At 40.2% G+C, this 21236-nt stretch overlaps 1 protein-coding gene across 2 annotated transcripts; it reads right to left on the bottom strand.

Annotated features, from left to right (window-relative positions):
- Positions 1-1851: 1851 nt before the first annotated feature.
- On the bottom strand, positions 1852-16879 carry SAP (Transducin/WD40 repeat-like superfamily protein). 2 transcript variants are annotated; one of them, XM_008780091.4, is made up of 2 exons: positions 16545-16879; positions 1852-3683 (listed from the first exon to the last, which is right to left on the bottom strand). In XM_008780091.4, exons 1-2 carry the CDS (start codon positions 16812-16814, stop codon positions 2544-2546), a joined length of 1410 nt encoding a protein of 469 aa, XP_008778313.2. In that variant the 5' UTR covers positions 16815-16879; the 3' UTR covers positions 1852-2543. The 2 variants fall into 2 exon arrangements, 1 of the variants encoding a protein (XP_008778313.2); XR_015968769.1 differs by lacking the exon at positions 1852-3683 and adding an exon at positions 5483-6295 and having other exon boundaries at positions 16545-16684.
- Between the last annotated feature and the right edge of the window lie 4357 nt (positions 16880-21236).

Below are 21236 nucleotides of genomic sequence, written 5' to 3'. Positions count from 1 at the left end.
AGATGACATCTTCAATATTGGAGAGTTAGGGAAGCGCCTTCAAGAGCATTCAAAGTCAACCAATAAGAGTCCATCTCCATTTAGTGTTGTACATGTATTGTCTTGGAGTTATATACATTATAACAATATTTACTTAATTGCTTGAAAAACTGAGTTGATTGTGTACCCAAAAAATAATCGGTTGAAGGTTTTTTTGATTGACCTGAAAAATCAACAGAATTTAATTGTGAATCCAAAAACAATAGAGCACTAATTTGGGCTATTGATTATATTAACATTCTCAAAAAGAAAGTCTTAGAGAGTAGATGTAAGTGCAAGATTGCCACCAAATCACTGTAGATTACCTGTGTTTGCTTTGATTGTTTTTTTTACTTTAATTTCTTGCATATTTACTTAGTACTTATTTGCTGAAATCAATATTCATCTATTAAGCATTTTACTCCACTGCATTGTTAGATAATATTTTTGAAAAACCTAATTTACCCCTCTTCTTAGGTTGCATAACTGGGCAACACAGCGTAAAAGAAAAAAAAGATAGTGGTAGCCCTAGTAGAGCGAGTGGAAGAGGGTTTAGTTAACTTAGATTTAGAAAAAAGAGAGAGTAGTGATGATCGTTTTGATGCTCACTGATCTGATAGCCATAAAGAGAGTGGAGGATATGAAACAACACTTATGAGATAGTCGTTGGGTATGAAGAAAAAGCAAGCAGCCACACAACGCAACCTAAAAGAAAAAGGAGAGATAGTTGTAGCCCAATAGAGAGAGTGGAAGAGAAATCAGTTCACTTAGATTCAGAGACTAGGAAGAGCAGCAATAGTAGTTCTGATGATCATGAATCTAGTGGCCATAAAATGAGTGGACATGAGACTAACGTTTATAAGACAGCTTTAGGATGGTCCTTGATTGAGCAATAAGTCCTAATTTATGCATGATAAAGACCACAGTGCACGAGATGGTAGAGCTGCAAAGATATGATTGCATATAGAAGATGATCTCCTGAAGGTCATTCAGGAAGATACGATCTAGCTGCAAATGATCTGGCATGTAAAATAGGATCCGTAAATGTATTAGATTTCGAGTCATATGTTGGACCCTATTACCTATAGCTAGAGACAGAAACCTACGATCTATACAGATATCGATATAGTTCGTTTAAAGCATACTCTTCTAGTGGCTACTACCCTAAGCAATCCATAGTTATATTATCATCTAGAGAATATTTATCAAATTATGAGATATCTTAAGAACTGTTACAACCCAGAACACATTTTTATGCAATGATATAAACGACTACAATGCCGTTTAGTTAGACAGATAAGTTGATATACTTTGTTATTATGCTAATAATTCAGATATCTACATGAGACATTGTTACTGGACAATATTTTAGACATCAGTATATATATTATATTTTAAAATATGTAATTAATTATATTATTTCTGCTTTGTATCTTCTAGTTGTTTCTAAAATATTTCATATTACTTCTTATAGTGTACGAAGCTAAGGTCACTATTTTTTTTTTCTTATTTGAATTTAGCCCGATACTAATACAAAAGTCTGAAGGTAGCAAATCCAATGCCAAATTTTTACTTTCACAAAATAGCATTATTTTAGAGCAATGTCATAGCAATGTAGAAAAATCACCTCAAAACATCAAAAAGCATCATTTAAAATGTACAAAATGATAGAAATATCAAATTACACTTAAAAATTATTCAAAAAACCAAAAAAATAATTACTATTTATTAATGCTTAAAAAATAAAAAAATAGCATATTGGTTCAAACTAGCATGCCACATCATACTATATATCGATACGATACCAGTTACAATACCAAACCAATTGCTAACCAATACATATCCCAATACCAGGCTAATCTTGCCCGTAAATACTTCCATCTATAGCAAGCATGCTGAAATTTTGTAAATTCTTTAAAATAATCATAAAATATGATTGAAAGTTCTTTCCTAGCTTTTTGGCAATATTTTATTGGAATATGAATGAACCAATCCATGGATCAATAATTTTGAGTATCCTATAAACTTATTTTGCATAATCTCGTACTCGCTGATTTTAGGTTAGAAGCATTCATATTATTGCAGTTTTGTGGCTGTCTTCAACCTACCCAATATTCAAACTGCAGAGGTGTAAAGAGAAACTAGGTATGGCACACATTCAGCTTTTAACTTGAAACTCCATATTGACGCCAATGATCCACCAAACAAGTTCTGTAAGTACAGATGAGCACCCATGCTTACACTGAATCTTTTTTAATTCTGGTGTCTTAAATTTCCTTCCGCTACCTTCCCAGAGCATCTGAGGGTGTTTCCATCCTACAATAGATATCATTCCCTTGTATAAGAAATTACATGGATAACCGAAGCGTACAGCAAATTCCCGTTGGTTAGCCCACGAAGCAGACCCAGCACATGCAAACCATTCACCACCCTCTAAATCCTCTCTATTTCCCTTTGTTCCCATTTTTCCTACTGCTTTTCTTCTCACGTACATCTCTAAACCCTGCATCCGCTGGCGTCTCCCCCTACAAGGCTCCAAAGTCCCACAAGTGCAACCCAGTGTCATCAACCCAAGATGCCACATACCGATCACTCGCAGCAACAATGGTAACATCCCCTACCCTCTCCCTAAAGCTGTACAGATACTCCCCAGTAGCTGCATCCCACACTCTCAAACTGCCAGCAGAACACACCACTGCGTAGCCCCAGTTCATGCATCCTACCGTACCTGACACTCTTTGCTGCGGATGGCCCTCCACCCTCGCCACAGTGCTAAACCTACACACCTCCGCTAACGTCCGTGCCCGGAGCACCCTCGCCAGCCCTCGCAAATCCACCACCATCACCTGTCCATTGCAGGCATCCACTGAATCCACCAATGCCCTGCGCCGGAGCTCGAGTTGGTTCGAAACCTCTCCTGGGTCATCCAGATTCATGACCTGGAGCCGTGAGCTGGTGGACGCCACCATGGCTCCTGGTTCAGCTATCCTAACCCGGCCCACCGTAGCAATCAAATCAGTGAGCATCCGCCAGCCCAGAACCGAGTCGGGATCCGTCAGCGACCCACCGACGTACACCAGCTGCTCCGTCTCGGCATCCCACACGTGCCATGATCGTCCGGGAACGCCTGCAAACAGGCCCACCCACCGGCGGCCGTCGCCGGCGAAGTCGACCAAGGTGCCATCCTCCATGAGGTTCCCGACACGGGCCTGGCGAGTGGAACCGGGGACGGGGTCATCGAGAGGTGCAGCGTGTATGTCACCATCCTGGCAGGCAAAGACAAGGCGGCTGGGATCAGAGAGCAGGAGAAGACCGGAGATGGACCGGGATAAGGGGCCGAGACGATCGCGGTGCGGTTGGGTCCTGTAGGTTGTAAGATGGCGACCGGAAGGAAGCTCGAAGAGGTGGATCGACCCGTCGAGGAGGCCAGCAGCAAGGTAGTGGTCCGAGAGGGCGAGGCGGCGGCATGAGACGGCGGGAGAAGCGGCGGAGAGAAGGTGGGAGTAAGCTGAGCGGCGGGTGCGGAAGTTGCGTGCAGTCTGGTGGAGGCGGATGAACTCCTCGTGCCATGTGGGACGGAGGGGCCGGCGGCGGGACCATACTCCACGAGTAGCATCCTCCCACAGTAGCTCTGAGCGGGAAACAATTCGCCACGTCGAACACACCTGAGATGACTCGTTATGTGTGAGTCTCATTCATGGCAAGCTAGAAATCTTTCATCTATAAGCAGGGAAAGACACCATCGCACAAAAAACTGGTAGCTTAAACTTGTACATTTTTTAACTTTGATTTTCGCATTCAAATTTCAGAAACAACTCAGACATGGTTTCTGAAAGAACGTGGCTGAACAAAGAAAGAAAAATAAAAAATCTTTCACACGGTAACATTCGGAACTCCGATTTGCACGGAGTAACTCCAGAAGCTTTTGATCTTGTAGCCCCTCATGGAGGATGGGATGGGAGATCTTGGTGGCATTTGCGCCACCTTACCGGATCGTTAATGTACGCTTCATTTTGAAAAATAACAACCATTCATAAAAAAATCACCATACACAGTGCGAGGAAAAAGCAAATCAATTAATGCCGGAACTATAAACATTTAAAGAAATCTAAACGATTTTGAGATCATTGCGACAGGATTCACACAATGCAGCATTGTGAAGTACAGCCCATGTCCCGTCTGTATCATATCAGTAACTTTATATCTTGCTGACGCACATAAATATACTGCAAGAAAAAGCAAAATCTAGCCTTAGCTCCTGCCAAAAGTACAGGCCCTAGGCGTGGGGGATTCACTTAGTGTCTTATAATAAACGTTTAAAAGCAAAATGAACGAAACTATGGATTCGAGTGTAACCTTAGAGTGGAGTATAGCAATTGGGATTTTAGGCACGAAGGTTTGCTTGGATGAAGGAATTATTAACTTCACCAGGGGTCGTCGTGATGATTACCATATCCTTGCCAGTTCCTTGTCATCCTCCAGAGCTGGAAGGACCCCATTATTTCAACAAAAGACGACCTTTTTTTGTCTATATGTGAGGTAGCTGACAGAGTCGTCCTCCATGATATTCCCCTTCAATATTATTGGACCAAACAAAAAGCTAGCAAAGTACTACGTCCTATCATAACAGCCTGACATCATCGAGTGCACCTGACCAAGATTGGGTGGCCGAAACCACTCCAACTGTTACACAAGTTGAGAAGAAGGTAAAAGGAAGGAAAGAAGCATATGCAACTGAATCGGGTAGAGCGTAACCAATGTGGTGTGGAATTAAAGTTTCGATCTCATTGAAATTAAGTAGTTAACTGGGTGGATTATGTTAGATTGTCTAATCTCATAAAGGAGTTGATGAAGACTAAATGATTTCTTAAGGGGTACAATATTCATCGATAACAGGTGCAAACAAATGCTTAAGATTTAAAGAAAATCATGGTTTCTGCTTACAAGGGAGAACACCAACTCCAATACCTGATTATCTTGTAAGGCAAGCTAGTACATGAAGACAAAAATGAGAATGGTCAAAATATGCTCAACATGAAAGGGAAGAAAGTTGATGAACCAAGGTTGGAAATCCTAGAACACCAGCTTGACTTACCTACTCAAGTTTTCAAACAGAAGAACCAGCGCAGTGATTCAAGTGAATCATATATTTCATGTCAGTAATTGAATCAATTACTTCAAAGATTAATTGCATCAATATCATGTCACAAAAACAAAAAGATAAAAATGATAAAAGATTACTTGCATCAATTACTTAAGTTACTCATGAAAAAATCACAGATAGCTATCAACTTACGATGCTTCCCTTAATCTATGTGCGAGTTCAACAACCTAGAATATTAGGGAATAAAGTTTCAGTGAGTAATCATGCAGTTAAAGTATCAACTTTTTTATCATCAATCACATGAGAAACAATTAACTTTTTTTACAAAGAAAAAAGCATACTTGAATCCTTTCTCTACATTCTAATCATACTTACAGTAACAAAAATTAAGAAACTATAGAACCACATTACATATACTCTACATCAGCAATGGTGATAACCATTAAGGTAGAGTGTTATCAATAAAAAATGTATTATCTTAGTCTGATAAAAGAATTAACTAGATAAATTCCTCTAATATGAATAAACTTTAAGAGATATCAAATATAGTGTAGTCTAGCAATTAACTAGATAAATACAGTGACGTATGCATGTTATTCTCGAAAAATATCAATATAGACGCACATATAAGCAGCCAAGTGCACATATATGTGAATAGCTATGCACTGTTACATCTTAGGAGAAAGATGGCATAGAACTCCACAAATTTATTTGACTAACAGAACGAAATTATTTAAACCAATTGGAATACTCCCAACAAGCAAGATCCACTTAGAACCTTCTGTATAATGCTAACTAGAAGGGCAGAAGCTTAATAGAGCAATGTTCCTTATATCTTTTGGATCACCAATGAAGCTTCATATATTCTCTCTCTTCCAAAATGCCCAATAGCAAGCTGCAGCAATCATATCTCCACGCTTGCCAACTATCTTACCCGACTTTTCCCCCACTCGATACAAAAGGAAAGAAGACTTTCATGCTTAGCCTCTGACAGTTGATAGATGCTTGGAGTGTACCCATTTTTGTTTTCAAAAAAGGACGCGGAGAAATAAATGAGACGCACTTTCTGAAAAGCATGCAACCCTCACTTGATATCTGGATACTCTTCAAGGATTCTCCTTTGCAACAATCCACTTCTTCACCACCAATTATGGAAAAGAACTTGAATTCGTCCTTTTCGAAAAGAGAAAAAACATCAATATTCAAAGTCAGAGAAACTGCACGAACCTTTAGTCATGAAGCAAACTACACTTCCATAATTAAGGGATCTAAGGATCTACAAAATATTTTAAGATATTAGAAATGGCCCACCTCCAGACTACCACTACAACAAAAATGAATTTTTCTGGTACTTTTTAAAGCCTATAAGCATCGGTAATTTTTTTAGCGACGCTTTTTAAAGCGTCGCAAAAGCGTCGGTTATGTGAGGATGGAAAAAAAATTTACCGTGCTAAAGGGTCGATTTCTAGCATCGCTAAAATCTGAGCTCAGCATTTTATTACTTTTTTAAAAAAATAATTATTTTTTGACATGTATACCCATTTTTTGTTGGATAGTTCAGCAAAGAAATTATCTACTTTGCACATCTCATCAACGATCATGCAATATAAGTACTTGCTAATAATAATAAGAAAATATGAAGAATTAAACACATAAATCGTAGAATACAACAAGAAGAAGGCAAAGTAGGGAGTGAAGCATGCGATAATTTATAAGGATCTAGACCCAACCAACAAGAATAGATCCATACATCGATTTTCAGCACTGCCAAATTACAATAGCAGGCAGAGAAAGAAGAAAAAATTTATCACTATTTTTTGCATGAATTATCTAAGAGAGTCTCACCCACCACGAGTATCAAGATGGGTGTTATCTTTTATTTAATTGAGATACATAAAAAAAAACACTGCAATGTTTAACACTGGGACATGTAGCTTCTAAGCACTCCAAAAAAGGGAGGGATTGTTTAACAAAATAGAAAGAGGAGGATTAACGAAGTGCTCGGACAACTTCCTTCTTCGTATCATAACCAACAGTGATCGGATGCAGGAAGGTAGGCAATGGGCTTCGGAGCGGCGACCACGGTGTGGAAACCTCCAACAGCTTGCTCCCATCAGCGTCGTAGTAAATAACACCGGAGAAATTCAACGGCTATATGTATAGCTATAGGTCCTATACATCGATTCCCCATGGCTTCCTGCCAACACGATTAAGAGAAGCACACCCAAGAAAGAAAGAAAGGAGAAGAAACCCTTGAAGTCGATGATAGAGCGGGAGTGCTGGATGATGGACCAGCCGATGGAGTTGATCCACTCCTTCTCAAAGTCGGCGATGAAGTTGAAACCCTCGACGGGAGTGCTGGTGGATGATGGAGCGGCCGATGGAGTTGAAAGCCTCGGCACCCTTCACGATGAGGCAGGAAGCCACAGGGATCACCCCCCGCGGGACCGACGCCCAGGTCACCACCGGTTTCTTGAACTAGAACAGCTCTCTGATGACGGAGGCAACGACGTTGGTGCCCAATTGCCAGAGGAGAGACTCCATGCACCTCCACGGGGGAGGGGGGAGGAGTTAGGGATTTATTTGGGCTGTGGGGGAAGAGGGGTTTGGGATGTATTTTGGGGGTGGGGAAGGCTCTAGAAGGGGTCGGAGGAAAGACTCCGACGACGCTTTCTAAAGCATCATCGCACTTCACCCATTGCCATTTCAAAATCTCCGACCATTTTATTTATTCCGAAAAGTTCAGGAGCAGAAGGCCTCCGACGACACATTTAGAAAATGTCGTTAGCTTAGGCCTCTAACGATGCTTATAAGCATTATCGGAGGCCAAAATTTTCTCACGATACTGATAAGCAACGTCTAACCCAAATTCCTTCCGACACTACTAAGAAGCGTCGGTAAATTTTGGCGCAGTAACCAATTGCGTCGGCAAACAAGGGTCAGCAAAACCCTTTTTGGCTGTAGTGTAAGGTGTTCTCTTTTTGGGATGATATAATGAAGAACGAGAACTTAGAAATATTTAGTTGCTTACTCCACCTCTATCAAAACAAGGTGATTCACCACCAAACACAAACCACTAGAGCCAACAAGGGGAAAAAAAAATCCTGGCCACTCTTTTTAATCTAATGGCACAGGTATAGGCTGGTTTAAGGTCTTTTAGAGACTCCCCTATAAATATGTTCAATTCCACAAACAAACTTCTTTATCCTACAATCCAGTGGTTTTTGCAACCTTGTCAAAATTCTTCCAGACATGGATGACCTTATTAGTTTGAGATTGCCTATTATAGGTGTGCAGTATTTATGGTAAGAGATAGAATCAGAATGTTCCAAATGGCCCTATTATCTTACAGATGTCTACGCTACCATGTGCACTACGACATAGAATTGATGCCACAAAGAATTTTTTTAAAAAGAAACCCTCCCTGAAAATTTCATTTGCAGGCTACTCTCCAACTAGATAAGCAAAAGTTGATTCAAATAACTTCTTATCTGGCCAGAAGAATTTTTTGATTCTCAGTAAGCAATGTGAAGAAAGTACAGCTGAACTGAACCGCAAGAACCAACCGACACTTCCAGGAAAAGGACGTACATCTCTCTTCAGGGACATGCATAGAAGGATTGAAGTAGCACAAAAGTACCGTTCCTATTTAGAAATAGCCTCCTACCGTCTACTGAGGTTCATGCCACCCACCTTCACATTGCCAACAAGCTATTCAGGAAGCTGATCTCTGATAGAAATTTGAAATTACAGAGGACAAGCCTGAGATTCCACAATTCAAAGGAGCTTGACTTATAGAAAAAGAGTGTATCATCGGAAGGTTGCTCAACCCTGCCCCACCTCTCCCCGACCCAGACCCAAAAAAAGAAAAAAAGAAAAAGAAGAAAACTGCACCAAGTCCATTGAACTGGCACCTTAACGGACTTGTCAAGTATTGTAACAATAATATTTGTTAAAACACACAGACGAGGAGGGAGGATAGCCTTGCTTGAAACTCCACTTAAAAAAATCCAACCGTGAGAAGATCCATTTAGTAATTCTGCAAAGTTATATATTGGATGAAACACGCATCTCAATTCACCATCTTCCATCTTCCATGTAGCTTAACTTCAACAACTTTCAAAACAAATATCATTTTAACAATGTCCTAAGCCTTCTCAAAATCTAGTTTACATTTGACTTGAATTTTCTTATGGAGATATTGCATGTAAGAAAAGGAGCTCAAACTACATCATCTCTTGATAAAGGCAGATTCAAGTCATGCATGTCAAGACAGAAAGCGATTTCTAGTCAACCTGGGAACCAAACTGACCAGCCCCACAGGTTTATATATGGATTGGTTTGGCTCTGGTCTTATCTAATAGGAATCTGATTGGTTTAGTTCAGTTCCAAGAATCAAGGAGATCAAAATGTAAAGCAAACAAAATCCTTTATATCTATAGTAACTACCAGATCTCCTGGTTTGATTTGTTTGTTTATGTCAAAATATATTCTTCTGCTTTTGTGGGGTTGGTTTTTTTTTGTTCCTTTTTTTTCGGTTTGGGGGGGGGGGGCATGATGGTAGGGTTTAGGGTGAAGGCTTAGACTATCTTGTTCGTGAATTTATACATCTTTTAGGTTATGTACACATTTGTAGTATACTTTTCAATTATTTGTTTATTTTCTTTGATGTTCACTAGCTATTATATTGCAGAATACAGTTTTGCGGAAATAATTAGATGTCATGAGATTCAAATTTTCAATTTTTGGGTCACTAAGCCAATCTTGGTTCAGGCCAGTTCAAAAAAGTGTCATTAATAACCTTTGGATATCATTTCTTTTCTAGTAACTAGACAAGATTGGCCATGTTTTAGGAGAAATTACTAGATGGACTAGGTCCAGAGGACCAGTCCAATAGTCACTGCGACATTAACCCCCCCCTTATATTTAAAGTATTCAAGATCAAAACAGGAGTGAAAATTCATCCTGTTATGCACCGTACACGGGCCTCAAGATTTGGACTGGTCCACTGGACTTGGTCCATCTGATAATTTCTCCTGTTTTAGGTTGTTCAGTAACTCAAACCATGTATCCCTACACGGATGCAGTGATATGTAAGTGCTTGCAATTAAAAAACTAACCTACAAGTTGATGTTGGTTAGAACCATATATGTTTGATTTGCTGGGTCTAAGCCTCATTGACTTGTCTAGACCAAATAGTCCTAATCAATATTAATTCAATGGCAATGGAAAGAGGGAATGTGAAATTGACAAGTTTTCAAACACAGCGAGACATGAGTCATGATAAACTCAGTCAGATAAGATATTGAATCACTAGCTTCAGAAAATGAAGTGTTCAGTGAGCCAGGTGCAATTGCCAAATTTTCCAATCAAGCATTTAGCCAGTAGAACATGGCAATAATGATGCACAGGACTGATTCAAGGAGATGATGGTTCGATGAAGGATTTTAGATGATAGAAGAAGGGGATCTAATAAATGTAACTGTAATAGTAATTAATGGAGTACAAAAATTGCAACTAATTAATGCAAAGGCGTGATCCAATAAGGGAAAGAAAAATGATTGAATTGAGAACTCTAAGGGGGGAAGAAATGGGAAAAGCTCTTATTAAACATTGAAACGAAGTTTTGCGATTGCACAGCTAGAGACAAAACCTTTAACATTGTAGATCATAATGGAAGACTTTTAGATCTTATTCATTAACCTCAAATCAATGGCAAAGCAATTGTCCACAGGATTAATTTTCTTTCTTTTTTTTGCATGTTTGTTCAACTATTAGTTCTTTAGGAAAACTATTATTAGTCCACTGGATCCACTTAAGAAAATCAATAATTATGTTAAAGAATCATTTGATTTGACTTTATAGCATCACACTGCTGTGCATAGTAACACATTTTCCATTTAAATAACACTTACATTTAATGCAAATTACGAAAACTATGACGGTAAGATGATTATGTACCACCAACAGAAGATAAGAAAAGTCAAATTGCAATTGTATAAATTCCAATACAAACCATAACAGTTATGATAACCCTAACCACAATCATCCACGGGATATATGACCCAAACTTTTAATCGACAGTACAAAAATTCTAGTAATCATTAGATAGTTCATTTGTATCATCTCTTAATTTTATTGACACAGAATATATTCATCGCTAATTTTCAGCATATTTTTCAAAAATTAATGATTCTACACAATTGAAAGTAAGTTATACAAAGCATATAACCATACAAAGTGTTTAAACAAAGAAAAATCACTGGATTGCATCATCTTATTCTTCAGAATAAAAATAATAATTAAGCAGTAAGACTTCATATAACATGGAATTGCTCTAAAATTAATTATTTTTTACTTTTTACTTTATAAATGTTATTTATAAAGAAACAGACGCAAAATAGCCTGACATGGTCCAATACATCTTTAAAACTCTTCCCCTTGCCATAGCATGACATTACTATAAATTACATCTAATTCACAATTATAAAGACAGAAATTCTTCCCACCAATCAGATTCATCATCATCATCATCACGATGCCAAGTGATTTTTATTTCCAACAACCAAATCACATTTTCTTCCCATTACTTGAAAACATCATATTCATGAACTGGGAGCCTTAATGTTAATATCGTGCCTTAGTTTTTCTTTTCTAAAAACATCTTAATTTATACAATCTCCCATATTATGGACAGTTGGAAAGAAACATGACAATCAATAGCAGATGACATTTTGTCACCTCCACATATGAATTACATTTTCATCATTATGAACCAAATTCCAGTCCAATCCCTAGGAAATATAGTTGCCATCTCACTTGGGAGAACTTCCGATACTGAGATTTCCTTTTTTTTTTCTTTTGATTGAAAAGGGAACCACCAACCAATACTGGGATTTCAAAAAGATTATTTACACAATATTTCAAAATCTTTGCACTGATGCTAACAAAATAAGAAAAAAATCTTTGCATCACTAACACAGAATTTTCTCCATTACTAGATAATGCAGGATAACAGAAGATTGGAAAAATGCATTGTTCATATGTTATATAATCGAAATTAATGCAATACTTTTGATGCCATTCATCCTAATCAAAAAATGAAATTAATGCAACGGTAGTGTAACGAGTCATGTTAAGGACAAATTCGATCCTCTACCAGAAATGTCAAAACAAACAACAATTAGGAAATTACTGACTCAAAAGGATAGTTTGCCTCTCTTTTTTGTCCAAATAGTTTGCCTCTTTGATGGGTATCAGTACGATAGTAAGACCAGCGCAAGAAAATAGTTTAAAGACCAACATATCATGTTAATATATGTTACTAGAAACGGAAAATTGAGTAAGAGACAAGTTGGAGTTGACGATCATCATGCACATCATCAAAGATGAAAATGGAGCTACATAATGGGTTACCTTAAGTGGAAATTTTATCCTCTTGACTCTAATGACTTCTTTATATTTTTTTGTTATGCATACCGGGATGTTCAAAGAATCACACACAACAAAGCTTTCATGATGTTGCCACTTGAAATGCTTTCTTAGAAAGATCGCCGCAAACATAACCATACCAGCCTCACAATAAGTAAATGAGAAAATTAATTACATTTTTTACGCTAAACATATTGAACCTATATGTTGATCAAATGCACCTATGAGTTAATCAAATCAATTTATGAGTAAAAGCAAACTTAATGTACCAGCGGGATGGCTACTGCAATTTATGTTTCAATAAATTTGATAATTGCAGCATATACATAATTATGTAAGGAGAGAGTTCTGGACTGTTGAGGAACCCACTTTAGCTGCCATATCTAGCAAACATGTTATGGAAAATCTTCTGACCAATAACTCTCAACCTAAACAAATGATAGACAAAAGAAGAAGATTCAGTAACCATTATGTGACCATGTTACGGCTTTCGATGAGTTTTTTAAATTCATGATTTGCTGTGAGTACCAGATAGACAAATAACACCCCTACTTTCACCTGCAAGGACAATTTGTCCTTAGTTCTGTCTCATACCGCTTTGCCTTACGCTACCCTTTTCTAGTCAGCAAGAAATGAAACAACTACTTTTGAGAAAAGAAATGAAACAACATATCTTATAAAGTCTAATACTTCAAATCTGCTGAAGAAGGTGACTCGAGAGTCAGCATTACCAGCAGGACACTATGACCATGACTATATCAAAGATGATAACAGGTCTTGTCTCGAAAAACATGAAATTTATTAATAACAAAAAACATACGTTGTGCTATAAAACCAACCATGAATTCAGTAATGTACTGGGAAAAAGGAAACAAATAAATCGGCAAGAGCTAATTAACACACAAAAAATAACAAAACGGTATTCTAATAAAGACATCCAACCTGGTGTGAGACATAATCAGATTAAATCAATCATAACATTCTAAGAATGTGAGAAACACAAACGGAAGAGCCGTAAATGACAGTGAAGTAAAATCTTCTCTTTGTGAATTTTATTTTTATTTCTTCATTCCTTTTGTTGTCCCATAACATTGATAAAGTCCCTTCAACAACTAAAGCCAAAGTAAGGTTCATATCAATCCGGGAACGAAGAGATAGACGGAAAATATCAATCTACTTCTATCTTTCATGAAAAACGATACGATGGCAGCGTCCGTCTTAAATACCCAACACTCCCGGTTTTCAAATTCCTATCTTCTCAACCCTTCCTCGGGTCAAAGAAGTAAGCTCATGGTTCAAGGCAAGGGAACAGCCATTCTAATCTCGCGGATGGCCATCACAGCAGCGAGCTTTCAAAACCTTTCCGCATCCGTACTGTTGTACGCGAGAAGAACGTCATCTCATGCCATGCAGCGACATACCCAGGGGTGTTACTATTGGAACAGGCACCCGTGAATCACTGCAACCCCCACAATGGCATGTCAGATGATCTCAAGGACCAATCTCCATGAGTGGGCGATCAACATGTGATCGGATTTAACCTTCAGTAAAAATAGACATAGACGTTGTACCAACTAAAAAAAAAAAGACAGATGAAATGGAAAAAAAAAAGGGCTACAAGGATCTCCATGATCCATCTCCTTTCCGTGACCACCAAGCCATATTTTGTACCCGATGTCTCCTTGTTCCCGCAATACTAACACCGATCCTACAATCGTACTTTTCGTACAGGTGATCCCAAAAGGGGAACATCGATCAGGTGGCTGAGATCATCCTACAAACAAGTGATGGACCCCACTTTCTTTGTGACCCAGGGAAGAGAGATGGCACGTGCTGATCCGCAGATTGCAACAATGGACAGTTGGTACGCAAGAAGGCTGACAATTTTTTTTATTTTTAAACAGCAGGAACTTTAAAAAAACAAAAAGCTACTTGTTGTCCTTTGAGGCCACTCAGCTCAGCTTGGCTGGGGCTAGAGGAGATAGGGAGCCAGTATAACGCGCCCACACCCAAATGGCCGTTTGACCAAAACAGTACTCGGCTGCTGCATATAAGGCCAGAGAACGCCGGGGGGAGGGAGAGGGCGAGGGGGAGGGAGGGGGTGGGGGGCGGTTTGTTGCAGTTACCAAAGGTTGCGGACGAGAGAGAGATTTTGAGTTTTCGATCAGAACAGAAAAGAAAGAGCAATCGTGCTGAAATTTGATTGACGTCTGGCTATTACTCTACCAAGAGTACTTTTGTATCCGATTTGCCTTTGCTGCACACATCCGAATGCCAAAAAGCAAGCAAAACGACAGGCCCCTAGGGGTTGGGTCCTAGACCATTTCAGGTTGAAGCTTGAGAGCACCACAGCATACCATTACAACAAGGCAAGCGCCATGTTACCTATATGTGTTCTGCAGAAATATTTGCGGGACAAGATATATTTAAAAAATAAATAAATGGAACAAAATAAATACAGGCGTTAAGAAAGAGAACTGCCTGTTCTATAAACAGCCAAAGAACAGTGGTAGTATTTAAAAGATCAAAATTTATGGATATACAAAGATAATAAAGGAGGGGGTCCCATTTTCAGAGGAAAAATAGACCACAGAGATGTGTTATGAAAAGAAAACTGGGTTTAGGGAGCTGAACCAAGTCGTTGGGAGCAGCGCAGCATCGTCCGCCCATGCAACAAAAAGCGCTGCCATTGTTGCTTCTTTTCCCACACTTTCATTTCCAAGGACACCACCAAAATAACCCAAATAAACTCACCATCACTGACGTCCATCACAGTGACAATAATAATATCCGGACGGCCTCCTCCATCAGGACCGTTGAAAGGGGAAACCACGTTTGCGTGGTGGTCGAGAAATCCACTAGTATAGCATAGGGCCTGCGTTTTGCTTTGCCAAAAAGGTATAAGAGCTTTAGGTTTCTCAAGAGGGTTGGGGATCGTCTGTAGCGTTGCTAAAAGAGGCAAGAAAGCCGTAGAGGGCTTGGTAGCTAGGATGGGAATGTAATATCCCAAAGGGATACTGAAACAGAACTGATAGGGACGGGCGGGCTGGTTCCATCTGCTCTGCGGCTGCTGCCGCTCAGTGGTAGTAGTAAGCCGGATTTGGGTGGGTCTTCCCTGTTCCATGCCTTCACCCATCCCATCCGGCAACACCATAACCGATCTCTCTTTTTGTTTCTTTCCGCGGACCCTAACGTAAAGTAGCGATAGGGACGGATCGGGGAGTTAAAGCGCACCCCCCAGGGTCAAAAGGTACCACCGCCACCCACTCCTGCCAAATACTCAGAGGCCCTCGTCAGACGAGACTGTGCGCCAAGAAAGAGAAAGATAGCGAGAAACAGAGCAGAAGCCCAGAACTCAGTAGGATGTCACGTCTCTCGGACCCCTACTCCCTCCCCGCTCTCTCCTTCCCCCGGCTCCTATGTTTCAAGAGATTTCCACTGAATAATAAAATCACAGGGAGAGAAGAGGAAACAAAGAAAAGGAAAGCCACAAAGCTATAGACCTGACCCATCCATGGCATCGAGAGAACGAAAAGAGAGAAATCTATGGAGAGAGAAAGGAGCGTCAAAAGGTCGACGAGATGGTCTCTAATTTTCGAATAGCGTGTAACGGTGATTCTGACGATTGGCGCCGCCTAGCGCTACAGACCCAAACCAGAACGAAAGAAAAAGGACAAAAAAAATGTTAAATATCTATCAAAAAAATGGAAGCCTCCTCTGGATCCCACGTTATCCTGGAATAGTATGGCTATTTCTTCTCCAATTCGTTATATTTTTTTTTTCAAAAAAAAGTGAATAAGGAATCAGGGATAGGCCTGCAGCTTTTTTAATCCGTGAAACTAGAGACGCACAAAAAAAAAACAACGAGAAATTAAATGCTCGTGTTTAACTAACCAATTACAAAAAGTAAAATAAATGCGGTAGAAAAGGCGATTTAGAGAGAATTAACATCAAATGTACTTGGCAATGAAAAAAATAATGAGAACGGAACCTGGAAGATGGCGGCCACCGCAGGGGCGGCGGCGAGCCTCCCGTCGGAGCGAGCGGCATCGACGGCCACCCGGACGGCGACGGACTCGACGAAGTGCTCCGGCCAGACCGCGTCGGCCGACCTCCGCCGGGAGGAGGACGGATCACCGGCCCGACGAGGGCCGCGATCGGACGGACCTCCTACTATCTCCTCGTCTCCGCCGCCTCCTCTCTCCTCCGCACCGCCAGCTCCTCCTCCTTCCGACGGCGACGACGCCAGAGGACTCGACATGATCACACGGAGAGTAGGACAAAAAAGAAATGGAGAGAAAAATAACCGACAGGGAGAGAAAGGAGGCGGAGGAGATGGAGATGATGCACGAAACGCGGCTTTATATAGGCGTGACGGATATTGTAACGATTTCTTTAAATTATTTTATTGCTGCTCGTTCTTTATTATTTTCCGTTAATATTTATTTATAATACAGTCCTACAAGCTTAATATCGGACATCAAAGGCGGCGTTGCGGTGGCTGGTATGGTGGTAGGTCGGGAAGTTCTGGTCCTATTTACGGCCTGGCTCCTATTTTCTCACCCAATTGTGGCCTGATTCCTCTTTTTTTTTTTTTTTTTTTCTGTTTTTGACTAGAGAAGTTCTGGTCTCAGCATCCAAATAAGTAGGTACCGAATTTTTAAAAATAAAAATGGATAAATTTACAGAATGAACTGAAGACACGTGTAATGCACGTGAGGCTTGGTTCTGTTTGATGTGGTTTGGCATCAGCTATCCACCATGGCGAGAGAGACTTGGGGGTCGGGGAAATAATCCGCAAGTGGAGGCCACGCTGGACGTGGACGACATGCAAGGCCCGGGCCCCACAGGAGCATCGTCGACTTGACGACTCCCTGATGCCTGGCAGACAATTTATTATTTCTTTCTTACGAGGAACCGGCCGATTGGGCCTGTGTTGTCCATCCCAGCTCTTTTCGGAACAAAAATCGGACGGGCCGCACCTCATGGACTGTAAGGTAAAACTTTCTCGGGCATCTATCTTAAATAAAAAAATCTAAAAATTAAATAAAAGTAAAACTCTGATTGCTAACAAAGTTTATTAAATTTTTAATTTTAAAAAATAAATAAATATAGAATGATTAATTATTTAGTGTGTATCATCTGCCATCTAGTACGTATTGATAAAAGGTATTGTTGTGGTCCAAATTTGGCCCGAGGCTAACCACGCCGAAGGAATCGAGGGAGCCACCGGTTGTTGAAGAAGAAGACGGAGGCCACCTCCTGCGCGACGGCGGCATCCTATTCATGAGTGCCACTCAGCATCCTATTCATGAGTACCCCTCAGCACCCTATTCATGAGTGTTCCTCACCGGAAACACCAGTAAGGCTGTATGCTATCTGTTCTAGCCCATCGCATCCTATTCATGAGTACCCCTCGGCACCCCAATTCCCCGAACTCGTGCAAAAGCACATCAATGCTGCTCAAACACAGCCCAGACCAGGTAATGACCCATTTTTCAATACATATAACCCGGGATGGCGGAATCATCCAATTTTTTCTTGGAAGCAGCAAGCTTCGAATACTGCCCAACCCTACTCCCAAAATTTTCAAAACACTCAGAATTTTCATCTCTACCATCCCTCAACTCAATTTCAACATCCTCCTCCTCAAACCCAATGAAATACAACCTTTGAGGAGAAAGTGTTGACCGCCCTTCAAGGTTTGGAGGCAAACACACAACTATTGCACTCTCACACGCAATCCATTGCTAAACTAGAATCCCAAATGGGTCAACTAGCTAATGCATTAAACAAGCGAGAGAAAGGCAAGCTTCCAAGTTAACCAATGAGTAATCCAAGGGGACAATACGTAGCTCAAGAAACTCGACTAAATCATGAGCAAGCCAATGCTTTAACTACCCTTAAGAGTGGACGTGTAAAAGATAATAAGGTTGGGGAGGGTAACAATAAAGAAGGTGAAGAAGAGGAGAGGAATGTATCACATGAAAATCCAAAACCTTCTTTTTCTTCTTCAGCTAGTCCACCGTCTGCCACAACTCACATTCCAAAGGCCCCATTTCCTGAAGCACTTAATGCACCCTCTCCCTTTGGCAAGAAGGGAACTTCACTAGAAGAGATGATGGAGGTTTTCAAACAAGTTAAAATCAACCTCCCACTCCTTGATGCTATCAAACAAGTTCCCTCCTATGCCAAATTTTTCAAAAACCTTTGCACCCAAAAGCGAAAATCTAGGACACATGTGCCTAAAAGGGTCTCCTAACTGAGCAGGTAAGTTCCATTCTCCAACACAACACCCCTCCGAAATTCAAAGATTCTGGCGCTCCCACTATTTCCTGTGTCATAGGAGATAACTCTACTGACCGAGCACTCTTAGATCTAGGGGCAAGTGTGAATTTTCTACCCTATTCAATCTATGAGAAATTTGGGTTAGGTGAATTAAAACCCACCTTGGTGTCCTTACAATTGGCTGATCGATCTGTGAAGATACCACGGGGGATGATTGAAGATGTTCTTGTCAAGGTAGATAAATTCTATTTTTCAGTAGATTTTATCGTCCTTGATATGGAACATGTGCCCAACCTAAAAAATAAATCCATGTGATTCTTGGTCGTCCCTTTTTAGCAACAGCCAATGCATGTATCAACTGTAGAACTAGGGCAATGGACATATCATTTGGGAACATGAAAATTAAGTTGAATGTGTTTCATGCCGCTGACCAACATGTGAGGGAAGACGAGTGTTGCTTGATTGACGAAATGGATGATCTTGTAGAGTAAGCCTTCCCCTATATCTTAGCGGATGACCTCCTAGAGGCATGCTTGGCCATTTTGACATTGACAACTTTGATATAAACAATGCCATAAAAGAAGTCAACATCTTACTCGACTATCAATCTCCCATGAGTTCCTTCCTTGGAAGATCCGATCTGAACCTCTTCCCCCATTGCTAGCGCACCATTTTGTCCTTCCATTGATTCTCCACCTAAACTTGAGTTAAAGCCATTTCCGACAAATCTTAAGTATGCCTTTCTAGGACCAGAAGATACCCTTCCTGTAATCATCGTAGCCAACTTATCTATTGAACAGGAAGGTAAACTTTTAAGGGTGCTAGAAGAGAATAAACATGCCATAGGATGGTCTGTAGCCGATTTGAAAGGGGTTGACCCCTCCATTTGCATGCATCGAATTCACCTCGAAGATGATGCAAAGCCCATCCGAGAAATGTAAAGAAGACTCAATCCTAACATGAATGAGGTAGTCAAGAAAGAAGTGGTGAAGTTACTAGATGCCAGAATCATTTATCCAATTTCTGATAGTAAGTGGGTAAGTCCTGTTGGGAACCCGTCCAAGCGGCAGAAAATTCAAAAAAAATCAGATGGCAGCGAAAGTGGAATGCGCGGGATCAACGTTCATTTCATGAACATTATTCAAAAACTGTTCGTAGATAGATTAGGATTAAAAACCTTTTAAAATAATTAGGAAGATCAGATCTTCACCTTGTGCGGGTAGATGATCACCGCAAACTAATGATCGTGGTTTTGGAAGAAGGCTCGCTTGAAGCCGCACATGCGTCCGGCCTCTACGGGTATCCACATGAAGTAGAGATCCGATCAAAGCTTCCTTGTCTCCCCGGGGTGCTAGCTCCCTTGCAGAGACAACTTTGGATGGCTGATTTTCTTCCTTTGAATCAATCCTTGATTGTGCTTGGGAGGAGAAAGAAGAAGAATGAAACTTGAAGAAGAATCAAAGCACCTTGCAGCCTTTTTCTTTCCCCCGCATTAGAAGAAGCAAGGGAGGAGGAGGAGGCCGCCAAGACCTTCTTCTTTTTCTTCCTTGCTTGCGGCTGATCCAAGGAAAAGGGAGAGGGGCTCATGGCTGGAAAGGAAGAGGGTTTCAATTGCCCTAGGTGCTGCCCCCTCTTCCCTTTAAATAGGATGTGGAGCTCCTAAAAGTTAGGAGCTCCTTGACATTTTTCCAAGAGGGGCATCGGCCCCTCTTGTTTTGCCGCACCAAGGAGGAAAAGGAGGAGGGGCATGCGCCCCTCCTTCTTAGTTAACCTAATCCTCCTCTAAGAAGGATTAGGAGGCCCTAATGTGGTTAAATCCTAATCTAATTAGGCTTAGACCAAGGGTGAACCAATTTTGGGTTTAATCAATGCTAGTCCTAATCCAATTAGAACTCAAATGAATTATGACTCTATTGAACTCTTCAATCCTAATCCAATTAGGAGTCATGTTAATTCATTAGATTAGTAATTAATTAGGACTTAAGAAATTCTAATCCAATTAGGACTTATTCAATTTTAGTTCTAATCCAATTAGGACTCTTATTTGAATCCGAAGTCCTAATCTAATTAGGACTTCTAAGAATCCTATTCTAAGTAGAAATCCTAATTGAATTCAAAATTCTAATTTAATTAGGATTGTAGGAATCCTACTCTAAGTAGGATTCTCAATCCTAATCCAATTAGAATTCTAGGAATCCTACTCCAAGTAGGATTCGTGTTTAAGTCCAATTAATTAATTTCCATTGTTCCTTCTTCAACTGATTATCAATCAAATTGATTACTTGTGATTCATAATCACATTTCAACCATCAAATCGGTCAATACCTCTAGTGTGTGTCACCCCACAGGTTCTATTCTGTCTGGTAGCGAGATATATTGCGATCTCTATCATAAT

The sequence above is a fragment of the Phoenix dactylifera genome, chromosome 9, assembly GCF_051530095.1.
Source record: "Phoenix dactylifera cultivar Ajwa chromosome 9, Ajwa_hap1_PhDact_Kaust_v1.1, whole genome shotgun sequence".
NCBI classification, from domain to species: Eukaryota; Viridiplantae; Streptophyta; class Magnoliopsida; order Arecales; family Arecaceae; genus Phoenix; species Phoenix dactylifera.
The sequence above is the reverse complement of the archived record's forward strand: the minus strand, read 5'-3'. Positions and strand labels throughout refer to the sequence as shown.